This window comes from Acinonyx jubatus, chromosome B4 (genome assembly GCF_027475565.1).
Source record: "Acinonyx jubatus isolate Ajub_Pintada_27869175 chromosome B4, VMU_Ajub_asm_v1.0, whole genome shotgun sequence".
Classification (NCBI taxonomy): Eukaryota; Metazoa; Chordata; class Mammalia; order Carnivora; family Felidae; genus Acinonyx; species Acinonyx jubatus.
Genome location: NC_069387.1, coordinates 101,128,666 through 101,144,347, shown reverse-complemented (window position 1 = coordinate 101,144,347; position 15,682 = coordinate 101,128,666). Strand labels below are relative to the sequence as shown.

The following is a 15,682-nucleotide window of genomic DNA, read 5'->3' as shown; positions in this document are numbered from 1 at the left end:
CAGAGGTTCTCAATCTAGTCTGTTTTTACAAATTGGATGGGGAATTTCTTTAAAGTGGAAATTCCTGGGCACCACTCTCAGATTCTGATTTCTTCTCTCTTTCTTCCAAATTCAGTTGAAGTACTCAAATTTTATAACATTTATCATACCTCTTTTTGCTATTTGTTTAGTTACCTGTCTTGCCTGCTGGCAGTAATGAAACCTGGCAAAAGATTTATTTTCTCCAAAAAATTTTCTTCAACTCATCTCTACTCCCATTCTGAGTTTTCTTTTTCTTGATTAATGCTATATTTCTTTGAAAATTGCTTATTATTTTTCTGCCTTATCTGCTTATCTTATTTTCCTAATTAGATTATAAGCATCCTGAGAACAGTACAAGATCATTACATTGCTCATTAACAAAAATTTATTGAGTAGCCCTGTTAGGTATTGTGAAGTGTATAAGGTATTTTCTATTCTTAAGGGATTTCATCCAATTCGTAGAAAAGACTTGAACACATGAAACAATAAAAACAGCAAGCCTCACACAGTACTTAGTATAGTTTTATGTACACATACACACCCTACGCCATAAATGTATACGTGTTAAGAAGTTAGCACTTTGTTTTGATTCATATTTCCTATATGCCAGGCACTGTGCTTAAAGGAGACAAAGAGAATACACTCTTTAGTGCTGTTCCTTGCATTCACCAGAATAATCAATAAAAATTATTAGTGAGAGAATGATCCTGAAGCTCAATTCTTTTTAGATCCCTAAGGATTCTAAACTTTAGAAGAAATGCTCTTCCCTTACTGAGTCCCCAAATAAAAATGTGAGCCTCTAAAGATCTAGGTTTCACTTACTACTTTATAGATCTTTATCAGTAAAGGAAATATACAGAGCTGTGTAATAAAGTAGATAAAGGATATATTTCAGTCTTTGAATATTTATATTTCCCAATTTTTAGTGTTGTCTTTCAAATATGTAGTACTTGTTGAAGTATGAATGTTGAAGCGATACTTAGATTACTTTTCTCCTGAAAACTTTTTTTTTAGTCTCAAAGAAGTTTTTTTCAGATTTTTTGAATAGTCTGTTTGCCATGTCTAATTTATTCAATCCACAAATATATATTGGATCTTCTCTTCATCAGGTATGTGCTTCCTTTATTCTCTCTAGAATACTGTATGTACATAAACCTCAACTTTACTTAATCCAAATGAAGAATTTCCCATGGTCCAGCATTGTGTACAATCTGTGTGTTAAATTTATTATCCCAATCATTTTATCATTTGAGTATATGATTTATTATGACATAGGATAAGTTTTTATTTTTACATCTAGATTTCCTACCTGCTTGTATGATAAGAGTAGAAAGGGCAAAAATATTTGAAACTTAAATGCAGTACTAAACTTATTCTCAAAACTAAATACAATTGACCTCCTAGGATTATACATGCTCGTTTATTTGCCAGTCTTAATGCAAAACCAAGGTATTTATTTTTTTATTATTCAGTAATGGAGTACTGCATAGAGTTCTTCATTGTTTTTTTCTTTTTTTTTTTTAATGTTTGTTTGTTTTTGAGAGAGAGACCGAGAGCTAGTGGAGGAGGGGCAGAGAGAGGGAGGCACAGAATCTGAAGCTGGCTCCAGGCTCTGAGCTGTTAGCACGAGCCCAACGTGGGTCTTGAATTCATGAACCATGAACCGTGAGATCATGACCTGAGCTGAAGTCAGACGCTTAATTGACTGAGCCACTCAGGTGCCCTCATTGTTTTTCTTGTTTAAACCATGTCTGTAATTCATCCTTTGATAGTCCAAATTCAGTTTTCTTTTAAAATAAACAAAAACTTGATTGGATTATCTCCAGTTCAGTTCTTTAAGCATTCTCACCTGACATCTGTGTCACTGAATGCTTAGGGCATGGACTATTTTCTAGTATATCTACAAATTTCTGTTCCCAGCAGTTGCACAGAATCAAGTCTTCCTTAGTTAGAGTCATAAAGAATTGCGTCAAGGAAATGAAAGTTGATTTAGAGAACTTCCATATTCAAATTCATTTGTTAACTGTATTACTAATGACTAGGCACAAATGGTAAATGTTTCAACTAATTGACTATAATTACATTTTCACTTAAGTTCTATAATGACATTTGTACAACTAAATCTTTTCTCTTTTCTCTGAGTTGTATATAATTTGTATGAATGAACTTATATAAAATTTATAGGGGCGCCTGGGTGGCTCAATTGGTTAAGTGGCCGACTTTGGCTCAGGTCATGATCTCATGGTTTGTGAGTTTGAGCCTGCTTCAGATTCTGTGTGTGTCTCATTCTCTCCCCCTCCCCCGCTCATATTCTCCCTCTCCCTCCCTCTCTCTCTCTCTCTCTCTCTCTCAAAAATAAACATTAGAAGAAATTAATAAAAAAAATTTTCACATATGAAAGTTTGAAAGAAGCCTGAAATCCCAAGATATCCTTTGTATATCTTTTATAATTTAATCGTCATCTTAGAAATAATTGTGGCTGGGACTTTTACCAAACTGGTACTAAAAGGAATATTTGACAAGTCTCCACCATTTAACCTTGTTTTATAATTTACAGAGGGATGAAAAAGTAAATTATAGATAAGAATATAAAAAAAAATTTTAAATGGGGGTGATTTAGCATGTGGATTATGTATCTGCAAACATAAAAGCACTACTCTAAGTGCTTTCTATATTAATTCATATACCTATCATAGTAAACTTTTGAGGTGGGTACTATTACTGTCCTCGTTTTCCAGAGTACACTGTGGCACACAGGACGTTAAGTAATTTATCCAGCAACACCTGGCTAATAAGTGGCAGAACTGGGTTAATCCTGCACAACCTGGCGGTAGAGTACATACTTTAAAGAAAACCACTTTCGTGAAAAGGAATATTATAGTATTAGAATTTGTTTCAAATGCTTCTAATTTTATAATTGTGATTTTACTCAGTTGAATTACATAGTTGCTAAACATATTTTTTATTTCTCTAGGAATGAAATTTAATGATTTTTCAAGCTATACATGCCCCACCCAAAATCTGTCTTTAAGCTATGGATTTTGTCTACCTTCAGCCAACATTGTGTAGTTCCTTTATTCATCTCTTTGTTGTTAGGCTTTTCAACTTTTTTCTTAAAACGTGGAAAACAAAGTTTGTTCTTGAGCTAACTTGCTGAGATAAAACAGATGTTTTATGTACTTGAACTAGTTTGTTGAATTAGTTTACAGCTCAAGTTGGCAAAGCTGCCTGAACCTGGACTAAATGACTAAAGTGTCTTCACACAGCCATTTATTATTGGCAGTTACTCTGAATATGTATTCACTAAAAACTTAAGATAAGCTATGTTCGATAATATTTTGGAGGTATATTTGAGTCATTCTGTTTCTTTCCATATATATGGCTTATTAATAAACTGACTACATTTTAGTCAGATATTTAAAGTCAGCAAGTCATGTGTCTCTTAATGTGCTACATGTGTTAGCTTTTGATTCTCTTAGCGACAGTATTTTTATGGGTGTACTTCACCGGTTTCTTGTGTATGCTTTATAAATGTTCAGGAGAACACTTTGAACAACTTGTACCACAAACTTGAGATTCATATGTAAAGTATATTTTGTGACAGTGTTTTTAGCATTTAATTAATATTAAAACATTTCAAAAACTTAGTAAATTATAAACAAAGGAAAAAGCAGATTTAACATTAACTGCTTTAGTATGTTTATTGGTGTTTCTTACATTACACTGACTTAAGTATTTTAAATCAGAATCAGCAACGTTTCATTTTCAGGAATCACCTATACCCATAGGTTAATTTTTTCAAAGAGCTGGCGGAGGGGGGTTGCCTTCTTAAAATAGAGAAGCTTTAAAAATTAACCATTTGTCTTGAAAATCTTTTCTCTTCAATATCAAAGGTTTACTCATAAGATGGAAAATAAACTTTATTCTAGATCCTGCATACCTTCATCCTCACTATACGTGATTTGGCATCTTCATACACCACTTGTCACTTGTTCATATGTTAAGCTCTGCGATAGAGCCTCCTCCAGGAGATATTCCCAGACTATCACTATTCCTTCTTAGTTCTCCTTTTCTGAGCTCCCATAATAAGTAGTGCACAGCCCTGTAACTATATCACGTTCCTCTTAATATAATCATTTAGTTGTGTATTCATCTGCTGGTACTAGTGGTAATCTTCTTGAGAACTTTCTCTTTAACTTACTGAATAAAATACTTTTGTGTTCCAAGTAAAATATACGGATAATTTAATATTAACATTTCTCTTACTGTTTTCATAATCACTTCTCTGCATCCTCTCCCTGAGTGATTTCAAGCCCCATTGTATTATTATGTTAATGCAGATAATTCCCAAATTGATGTTTTCATCTCACATTTTATTTTCAAAGCTCTAGGTCTGCATATCCAGTTGACCACTGGCCACTAGATGTGCATGGTTAGATAGGTATACAGACACCTATAAATTCAACATATCCAAAGCTATGAAATCATTTTCTTTCCTCAACCTGCTTCTTGAACCTGTAGTATTTATTTTCGTGAATGGCTTCTCCCTGTCCCTCACCCAAATAAACCTTGCATATTTTCTCTTAAGTTTCTCATTATAGATCAGTCTGTATAACTGGCAAGACTCAGTTCAGGCCCTTCTTTTTTCATATTGCTTCCAATAATCTTTCTAAAATACTGTTCTGATCATGTCACTCCTCTGCTTAAAAACTCTTAATAACTCTTTTCAAACATTATCTACTTAAAATTATAAAATGTTTTCTCCTGCTTTTCTCTGTACTGCTGAATTGAGCCATTATTACTGATGGGATGTGTTGTACTCTTCCCTTTATGTGTGGGAGTAGAAACTGGAATGAAAACCATCTCTAGCATCAAATCCTGTCACCTCTGCATTATGTTCAGATCTTACCTGGAAAAGACCTTTTAGCACATAGCTTTATCCTGTTTTATAACTTAATACTCTGTGTATACCTCTGGATGATTTACTTAGTTTATTCTATGCATTTTGAAAATCACAGTGCATTTGCACAGGGAAGTTTCTTCTAGTTGAGTTGCTAGTTGAACAACTTATATATAATCTTCAAAACGTTGCCCAAACATATACCTTTTTTTTTTTTTTTTTTTTTAAAGTAAACTGTATCTACAATGTGGGACGCAAATTCCTGACCCTAGATCTAGAGGCACATGCTGTACCTACTGAGCCAGCTAGGTGCCCCTCAGACATATACTTCTTTTTTTTTTTAATTTTTAATTTTTATTTTTGATAGAGAAAGACAGAGCACAAGTGGGGGAGGGGCAGAGAGAGAAGGAGACACAGAATCTGAAGCAGGCTCCAGGCTCCGAGCCATCAGCACAGAGCCTGACACGGGGCTCGAACTCACAAACCGTGAGATCAGGACCTGAGCTGAAGTCGGATGCTCAACCCGACTGAGCCACCCAGGTGCCCCAGACATATACTTCTTAATGAGACCTATATGGACCATCTTAGTCCTGAGAAGTTATCTTTATGTCCCAATGATATTGTAGTATTTCTCTATCTACTGCTGTTATGCCCTAATATGATCATTGATATTTATGGGCAAGCCTGCTATATTGCAGTGTGATCCTTCCGGCTTCCCTATATTTCTAGGGCTTTGGCATATATGCTTTTTAGTATACATGATAAGAAGAGTAGCTAAAGGAATTGGGGATATTTAGCCCAAAAGAGAGTACGTGAGAATTCTGGGGTGAGGGTGTTCATCATATTTAAAGGTTATCAGTTAAAAGAGAGACTCCATTTGATTGTGGAGTTTCAGGGACCAGGGGATAGAAAATAAAGGAAGACCTATTTTAGCATGTACAATTTAGAGAAAGATAAGTAAAGTGTCTTATATTGGAGGTAATACATAGAGTAGGCTTTCAAAAAATAGTAGCCTGTTAATTTTTTTTTTAACCTGAGATGTAATTTGCAGTAAAATACATGGCTTTTAAGTGTGCAATTCAGTGAATTTTTGCATACGAATGTGCCTAAGTAAAAATCAGAAAGATAGGGAACATTTCCAGTCCTCCAGAAAGCACCCCCATGCTCCTCTTATTTCTCCACAAATTTGATCATTATTCTGAACTTCAACACCAGAGATTAGTTTTGCCTAGAAACCTACCGTATGTATCCTTTCTGTCTACCTTTTTTCACTCATCTATGTCTGTGAAGATCATCTGTGTTGTTGAAGGTAGCAGTGGTTCTTTTAGTTTGATGTTCTTTTCTCATTGATGTATAGGATCCTATGAATAGAATCTCCTAACACACATACACTCCACTCCGTTTATTTATTTATCAATTCTTTTGTATTTTTATGCTAGAGTAGATATTGTCAAATGGTTTTTTGAAGTCGTATGAATTTTACACTTTAACCAACGGTTTGGTTGTTTCTCCATATTATAATACAGTAGATTTAGCATTTTTCTTTTAAGAATCAAGTCTTGGGGCACAGGCTGACTGGCTTAGTCAGTGGAGCATGTGACTCCTGATCTCTGGGTCAGGTTGGAGCCCCATGTGGGGTGTAGGGGTTACTTAAAAATAAAATCTTTTAAAATTTTTTTTATTTTAGAGAGAGCATGCACACGAACAGGGGAGAGAGACAGAGGAGGAGAGAAAGAGAGGGAGAATCTTAAGCAGGCTCCCTGCTCAGCGTGGAGCCCAGTGCAGGGCTCAGTCCCACAACCCTGGGATCATGACCTGAGCTGAAATCAAGAGTTAGATTCTCGACCTACTGAGCCACTCAGGCACCCCAAAAATAAAATCTTACAACAAAAAAAAGAAGTCTTAAATTTTCTTATGTAAATACTGCCTATTCAGTGTAAACATTTTGGAAATAAGGAAAAATTTAAAGAAGAAAATAAAAATTGGTCTTAGTCTCACAGCCAGTGATGACTGTTAACCTTCAGTGTATATTTTAGTCTTTTTTGTACATATTTCTTAGTAAAATTGTAATCATATTAGGTAAACTGTTTTTGTGTCCTGTTTTAAAAATTTAACAGATCGTGGGGTGCCTGGGTGGTTTAGTCAGTTAAGCGTCCCACTCTTGGTTTTGGCTCAGGTCATGATCCTATGGCTTCATGGGTTCAAGCCTCACATTGGCTCTGTGCCAACAGCAAGGAGACTGCTTGGAATTCTCTCTCTCCCTCTCTCTCTCCCTCTCTCTCTCTCTCTCTCTCTCTCTCTCTCTCTGCCCCTTCCCAACTCACATGCTTTCACATTCTCTCTCTGTCTCTCTTTTAAAATGAATAATCAGATTTGTATTAGACGTATTTATCAAATAAGAGTTTTATATTTTTCAATCGGTGATAAAAGAATACTGTTTTGGAGTCTGGAAAAATTAAAGCAGGCGGAATGAAAAGGGTGATAGAATTAAATCAGTATCTTTTCTTGGGGCGCCTAGATGGCTCAGTTGGTTAAACCTCCAACTCTTGATTTTGGCTCAGGTCATGATCTCACTGTTTGTGGGATTAAGACCTGCCTTGGGCTCACACTGATAGTACAAAGTCTGCTTGGGATTGATTCTCTCTCTCCTCTGTCTCTGCTCCTCCCTTCCCACCCTTTCTCTCCCTCAAAACAAGTAAACATTAAAAACAAAAAATCAATGTCTTGTCTCAAGGAAATTTAATGATTAAGCATTCAAATAGATCTAATATTAATTCAAGCCACTGTGGGTCATTAGCTATCTCAAATAATGTTTTATAGACTACTTTCTAATATAATAAATAGAATATGGATGTTTCTTGTTTTGTTACTAGATAGCTGTGGTTCTCAAATCTCTCCAACCCTTTCTTTAAACCCCTGCTTCTTGAAAAACAAATTTTTCCCCAAGCAGTATATACTTGAAGTCCATATGAATGTTACTTATGTATATTCATTTAATATCTGCTATGTGTAAGGTACTGTTCTGGGCACTATGAAATCTTGCCATCAGAATCCTTTTAACTTGTTCCAAGGGGAAGAATCAGATACATATAATCTTGGGTGCCTGGGTGGCTCAGTTGGTTAAGCCTCCAACTCTTGATTTTGGCTCAGGTTATGATCTTCACAGCTCATAGTTCGTGGGATTGAGCCCTGCATTGGGCTTTGTGCTGACAGCATTCTGCCTGTTTGGGATTCTCTCTCTCCGTCCCTCCCCTGCTTGCACACATTCTCTCTCTCTCAAAATAAGTAAATAAACATTTTTTAAAAAAATAAACATGTTAGGGAATTTTAGAGATATATAACCTACCAGCTTCTTCTGTCCACTTGGTAAATAAAGATACTAGAGCCTGAAAAGATTAAAATACTTGTCTAACACTATAAAATTTGTGGCATTGCCAAAGCTAGAGCCTAGAACCAAAAGCTATGATTCCCTGTCAGTGCTTTTCCTACTTTGTACTTTGTCCGTATTGCTTTTCTTGACACCAACTCTGTCATTTTTTCCCCTAAGAAAGTGCTATTTAGGAGTGTTTTTGGGGGGCACGTGGGTGGCTCAGTCAGTTAAGCATCTAACTTTGGCTCAGGTCACAATCTCATGGTTTGTGAGTTTGAGCCCCGCATGGGACTCTGTGCTGTCAGTGCAGAGCCCACTTCATATCCTCTGTCCCCCTCTCTCTGTCCCCTCCCTGCTTGTTCTCTCTCTCTCTCTCAAAATAAATAAACTTTAAAAAATAAAAGTGTTTTCTTTCGCTTCTATGGTGGGCAAAGAAAAACTGGTTTCATTCATACAGCACGCTGTGTAAGTGCCTAGAACTTATGATATCCTGTTGCTGAGATTACAGATAGGCAAGAAATATGTTGATAAACTATGAATATCTGTGGAAAGCAGTGTTAAGTGTGGAAAAAGATTATATTTTTTAGAATCTAAACAACTGTTAAGAGTGCCAGCTCTGTCATCTCGCACCTGTCTGGCTTATTCAAGCTACTTAATCTCTGAATCTTAGCTTTCTCATCATTCATCTGTTAAGCCCCTACCGCATGCCAAGAACCATACTAAGGTGCTGCAGATAAAGCAAAATTCTTGTTTCTCACGAGGGTTTTTGTGAGGATAATGTATATACATCAGTAAAATAAAGTACTTGTTGTACTTACTGGCACAAAGTAAACATTGATAAAAGTTCCTTCTTACTTACTGTAAGTTCTCAAACTTCGTCTCAAGACCACTTTATACTCTTAAATTTTTTGGAGGGGTGCCTGGGTGGCTCAGTCGGTTAAGCATCCAACTTCAGCTCAGGTCATGATCTCGCGATTCATGAGTCTGAGCCCCGTGTAGGGCTCTGTGCTGACAGCTCAGCGTGTGGAGCCTGCTTCGGATTCTGTGTCTCCCTCTCTCTCTCTGCCCCTCCCCCACTGGTGTCCTGTCTTTCTCTGCCAAAAATAAATAAATGTTTAAAACAAATTTTAGTTATTGAAAGACCCCAAAGAACTTTGGTTTCCGTAGTGTGAATATATTACTATTTGGTGATACTAGAGGTTAACACTGAGGATTTTAAGTATTTTATTAATTCGTTTTAAAATAGAGGTACTGTACCTGTGTTATATAAATAATATTTTAAAGTTAAAATAACTGGTTCATTTGCTCCTAAAGGGTTCAATTTATCATGGACAACAAATACTGTTGTTTTTCTTGACAGATTTTGTTCATTTTTAAGACAAAGTATGACAGAAATCCAAGTTAGACTAAGTATAGTTTCTCGTTTAATTAAAAATTGTATTCCATGGAAAAAGTGGCTAGTTCAACTTGCATCTTAGTTGCACAAGTACTTTTCCTCAGGGCAGTCATTATGCTTGAAAGAAGTGTTTTTTGCATGCTTCATATTTTGTTCCAAAGAGTACTAAAAAGATGTGTATTCAGGGGTCAAGATTTAATAAGATTTATATTTTATACTACTTTAAGGACATTCATAAGTAAAAAATAGCTTTTTAAAAGTTTATTCATTTTGGAGGTGGGACAGAAAGAGAATCCCAAGAATCTGCGAATTTGCTGTCAGCACAGATCTTGATGTGGGGCTTGATCTCAGACTATGAGGTCATGACCTGAGCTGAAACCAAGAGTTGGAGACTTAACCGCTGAGCTAGCTACTCAAGCTCCCCAAAAAATAGCTTAAAGAAAAAACAATGAGTGCATAGTGGCGAATACAGTGACTTGTTAGTATAGTTTTTTTGGCCACTGTCTTGATTTGTGCTAAAGCACAAGCAAGTTTTGCCACTGTTGCTTTATGCACTGTCAAGTGCACGTGTCAACACAATGAAAAGGCGAAATACCATCTTGGTATTATTTTAAGAGTAGTTTTGGCATTGTCAATTTCCTGAAAGGATCCCTCCCCCCCTCGACAGATCGCATTTTGGGAGCCAGTGCTATAAAGCCAGTGCTTTATTATTGGTACTTATATAATGTTTTGAATGTTATCATTTTAATATGTACTTATTTTTATCGTGAGATTGGCACTGTCTAGTCACATTAGTACCATTGACCTGTTTGATGGCAATACAATCAAAATAGCAGCAAACTGACAGAATATTTATGTTATAAAAGTTGCAAAGTAGGGATTTTGTTCTATGGATGTATTATTAGGAGCATTGCTTCATATTTTTTCTGATTGTGCTTTCTGTTTTGTTTTTAGGCTTGCATTGATGACAATGTTGATATGGTGAAGTTTCTGGTTGAAAATGGAGCAAATATTAATCAACCTGATAATGAAGGCTGGATACCACTACATGCAGCTGCTTCTTGTGGATATCTTGATATTGCAGAGTAAGCCAGTTCTGTGTTTACTTTTATCCAAATATCCAAACACTATTTTAGAGACCTGAGATTTTATAGAAATTGGTGTTACTGATAAATGAGTGAGCTCTTATATTACCTTAATTCATGAAAACTATTCTTCCCAGGAAGAAGAATAAGCAGTTCTTGGGAATTCATATATTGAGTCTCTCATTGGGAGTTTATCTTCCTGTCTTCCCACCCTCTTTGGCTTTTGGTACTTTGTATTGATATGAGTAATGGTGCACTTCTCCATTCCCATCTCCTTTTATTTTGAGTACATGTAGAGCATTGTCAAATGATTCAAAGTTAAATTTAGCAATCTAGCCTATCCCTGTGTAATCTGAGTTGTTAGGAGAAATTAACAATAATTCTCAGTTAAGTTACTTTGGTATAAGGAGAATATGATACAGAGTTCTCCAATTAGTCAAAACATTTATACTTCGTTGCTATTAAGATTGTTTTCTAAAAATACGTTTTTTAGAAAATTCAATGAGAAATGGTCATTATTCTTACCTACCTTTAATGGGCAGGTACTTTCCAAGAAAATCTGATTCTTCAAACAGTTAACAAGGAAGTATAGTTATCCTGACAAAATAATTTTTTCACTGAGCTATTTCATTTTTGTGTTACTGTGTGTCCAGTACCATAAACAGGTTTTATTGTCTGTCTGCTCACATCAAAACTTATCAACTGATAATATCAAATATGGGAGTTCTATTTTGTGAATCTCTCTTAGTAAGCCTTAAATATTGTTATACCTTTATTTCATTTTTCTCCCCATGTGTATTGGAGATAGGATACATCATTTTAAAGGGGAGGCATTGGTTGATAAATGAGAAGTACTCTGGCCTAGGAATCAGAAAATCTGAGTTACTTGAGTTCTATTACTGCATTATTACACTAATTACACTTTATTTTCATCTTTTCCTTTCTGGGCCTTAATTTCTTTATGTGCAAAATGAGGAAGTCTTTTGTCATTGCAAAAACAGTAATGTTCGTTCATAATTATAATCATGGTTCTCAAGTTCCTTAATACCTGTCTGTTTTTTTCATGCTCAACAGAGGACTTGGATCTCTTCTTCATAGAAAAAATAGCTAATGTGCATTTATCTTAAGCTGTCTGTAAATATTTGTACTCAAGTTCTGGAGTCAAATGATGTGAATTTTGAATGTTTCCTTAGCCATTCTCGGGGTGTGACCTTGGACAAGTTGCTTAACTTTTATATGCTTCTGTTTTTTTCCTCTTTCAAAAAGGAATAATATTGCTTAGGATTGTTGTCAGGGTTAACTGAGTAATCCATCAAACAAAGAATTGGCACATTGGAAATACTCAATGTGTATTAACTTTTGACCATTACACTGTCTCTGGGGAAATGAAAACCCAACTTTTTTCTCTTAAGATGTTTAATCTTTGTGTTTCTTTTTTTGTGATTCATGCTTCTGAGTTTGAAAAGACAATAATAATCACCCTGAATAATTTCTTCCACTTGATTGATAAACCATTGTGTTGGTTGGGATGATTTTAGCTGCAATTAAACAGTATCAAATTTAAAATGACCTAAAGAGTAAGAGTCCTTGGGGCGCCTGGATAGCTCAGGTGGTGAAGCATCCATTTCGGCTCAGGTTGTCATGATCTTGCTGTTTGTGGGTTTGAGCCCTGCGTGGGGTTCTGTGCTGACAGCTCAGAGTCTAGAGCTGCTTCAGATTCTGTGTTTCTCTTTCTCTGCCCCTCCGTTCATGCTCTCCTTCTCACTCAAAAATAAACATTAAAAAAAAAAGTAAGCATTCTTGTGCTATAGTATATGATACAGTTTAGAGGAAGAGCATTCAAGTTAATTAAACTGCTTGGTGAGACCTCCAAGGGCATCTCTCAGGTTTTTTTCTTCTGTCTTCCCCAAATATGAACTTTATTCTTAGCCTTGTCCCCCTCCTGGTGACAGGATGATTGCCGCAACTCCTCAGTTGTATTATTACATATGCACATCAGAGGGCAAAATAAAAAGTGGGTAGAGTGTGAAAAGTATCTTCTCCATATTTTGTGTATGTCAAAGAAGGGAACTTATCCAAGAGAGTCCTCTGACTGCATCAGATTTCCGCTTTAGGGATTTGTGTTGGTCTGGTCTTGTCACTTGCCCATGTCTACCCTGGGAAAAGCAAGTACTTGGCATATTCAGTGTTTTGCATGTCAGTAAATAAGTATGAGGGGGAGTAAGCAGTCTGCTGCAGGTGTTAATATTTTCAGTAGAAAAACCACAGCTTTTCATTTTTTAGAAGGTAGGCTATGGAACAAGTGCTTCATAGGACTTAATACAAACAGAAATGACCTGGTTTAGCCAAGATTGAGTAGAGTTGTGGTGATCTACCTTTCTTTAGGCAGTTTGAATTTATGGCTGTGGTATAACTAGAGTATCTGAATGCATACTGTCTTTGAACAAAATTAGAAGAATTATGACTTTTTCTTTGTTGCTCTTTCTGCCTTCTTTTATTAAATAATAAGAATGTTTATAAAAGACAATTTAACTCTGATAAATATTGACTGGGTTATTCGTTAAGGTGATGATAGTCCATAGCCTTTCAAAATACATGATTATTTTTATCAGCATTATCTTTTTTACCAGTTAATCTCACTAATATGAGAAGTTAATGAAAACCTGTTTTTCTTTGGTCTAGAAAAAAATAGCATGGTGGCTTAAGAGCTAGGGTAAAGATACCCCCAAGTCAGAGTATTTATAGAGTAAAAGAAGGCCCTATTAATAATGATGTAGAGATAGCAGTTATAAGCCAGGAAAGACCTAGGAAATTTGGGTCACTCTGCTAAATGAAATATTTGAAGTTATATTTGTTGTAAATCCTGATTTTGTTTTTTGCAAGCTATGTGCCCTTGGCCAAGCTACTTAGCCTCAACGATTAATACTATTTATAAAATAGGATCTGGCTTCTTCCTACCTCTTATTTCTCATAATGCTTTCGATATTTTTCACTCTCTTAATACTGGACTACTTTTAATTTCCCAACATTCACTGCTGGTTCACGTTAATGAGTCTTTGCTTATAGTGGTTCATTTGCTTTATTTCTTTACTTTACCAGCTCCTGCCAAACTCTCAAGATGCAGTTGTATGTCATTTCTTCCAGAAACTTTTCTGATAATTCCTGGCATCTCTGCAATGTATCAGATGTTTACATGCTTCTTTAGGAACTGCTTTATGCACAGAATAGTTCTAATTCATCCCTATTGAAATGAGAGATGAAACAAACAATGAAGCACACATAGTTTACTCTGATGCCTTAAGTATGATTTGGATACAGTGAGTTCTAAATTTTTGACCCCTGGGGGCTCCTGGCTGGCTCAGTCGGTGGAGCATGCGACTTGATCTCAGAGTTATGAGTTCAAGCCACATGTTGAGTGTGGAGATTACCTTAAAAATAAAGTGTATAAATAAATAAATAGATAATAAATAAATAATTTCGACCTCTGTTGGAGATAGTACACAAAGAATATGAGATTACAGTTTAGTTTCTAGACATTTAACAATTTAACATCTGGTTTGTAGCCTAGCAGGAGCCAAGTGAATAGATGAATGATAGCTCTTTGTATTCTGGCTCAATTGTCTTACCTTTTCACCAAAATAATTATTCTCAACCTCTCCCTGCTTTGAATAAGGTAGAATTCTTAGGGAAAACAAAAAATAGAGATTGTCTAATAATGCCCCTTCTCCAGAGTGGATTAGAGGAACAATAAAGGTGGTGAGTTTGGGGACTTTTATGTTAATGCTCAGCATATGTATTGTTTTACTGAATACTGATGAGTCGGTTTTGAAATGTATGCATTAACATCATTCTTTTCCTTTGGTATGCTGAATTGTATCTGTACCTAATTCAGCTGTTGAAGCCCAGAACCTTGGAATGTGACTGTATAGATACAGCCTTTAAACAGATAATTAAGTTAAAATGAGGCACTTGGGGGGAGGGGGGAGGGGGGAGGGGGCAATTCAGCCTTACCGATTTCCTTAAAAGAAGGGGAAATTTGGATGCAAAAAATAGAGACATCTGGTGCATGCACACAGAAAAGACCACATGAGGACACTGAAATATACTTAATGTGGTTAATACATTGATGTTACCATCCTTATTGATTAGTAAATTATGTATCTTTGGTCATCGAGAATCTCTTCCTCTTGGCTTCTAAGACCTTGGGATATGACCAAAGAAAATGATCTTTCAACCTTTCTTGCTCTCTAGTGTTACAGGTGCTCCAGACTCATTTTTTCCCTCTGCCCTGGGTCTGGAATTGCCATTTCCCCAAAGAGCCCTGTTCTTGTAATGGGTGCTAGAAGTACTCATTGCTACTGAGTTGGTCATTGCTTCAGATTCAGATTTGGTACCAAGGTGTTTTCCTTTAACCTCTTCTATCTTGTATCAGTATTTCCTTTCTCCCTATACTTCTGTTGCCAGGAACTGTAAGATTAAAATAACACGCAATTACTAATTTGCTTCATTATTATATATTACACATACATTAGACTACTTACAACAACAATACCACTAACAACAACAATAGGATTACCAGAAGCAGTTTGAAGTTTTGTGTTTTGTTTGTTTTTTGGCAGAGGTTAGGAGGTCATGACTTCTTTTTGTACTTAAGGTATCTCGCTTCAAATATACCATCAAATTACTATGTATTGAAGTCACTTGAAATAGTTCTTTTCTTTGTGGTTATGCTACCAACTAGATATACCTATTAGGTTGATTGTTTAACTTTATTGTTTGGAGTTTGCTTTTTAAACTTCAGTTTGTTTTATAATTTACATAAAATACCATGTTCTAATGGCAGTTCCTGCTCTACCATCCTATTTCCTTCTACACTATTTTTCAAATTTTATATTTTATCCCAGTTTGTT

The 15,682-nt window shown here is 35.7% G+C and overlaps 1 protein-coding gene across 13 annotated transcripts in view; it reads left to right on the top strand.

Annotated features, from left to right (window-relative positions):
- Positions 1-15,682, top strand: part of PPP1R12A (protein phosphatase 1 regulatory subunit 12A) — a 157,080-nt gene that overhangs the window by 40,306 nt on the left and 101,092 nt on the right. For all 13 annotated transcript variants that reach the window (XM_053226530.1, XM_053226531.1, XM_027071183.2 and 10 more), the window contains exon 2: positions 10,642-10,772. In XM_053226530.1, the coding sequence (XP_053082505.1) occupies positions 10,642-10,772 (131 nt within the window). The remainder of the gene's footprint in view (positions 1-10,641; positions 10,773-15,682) is intronic.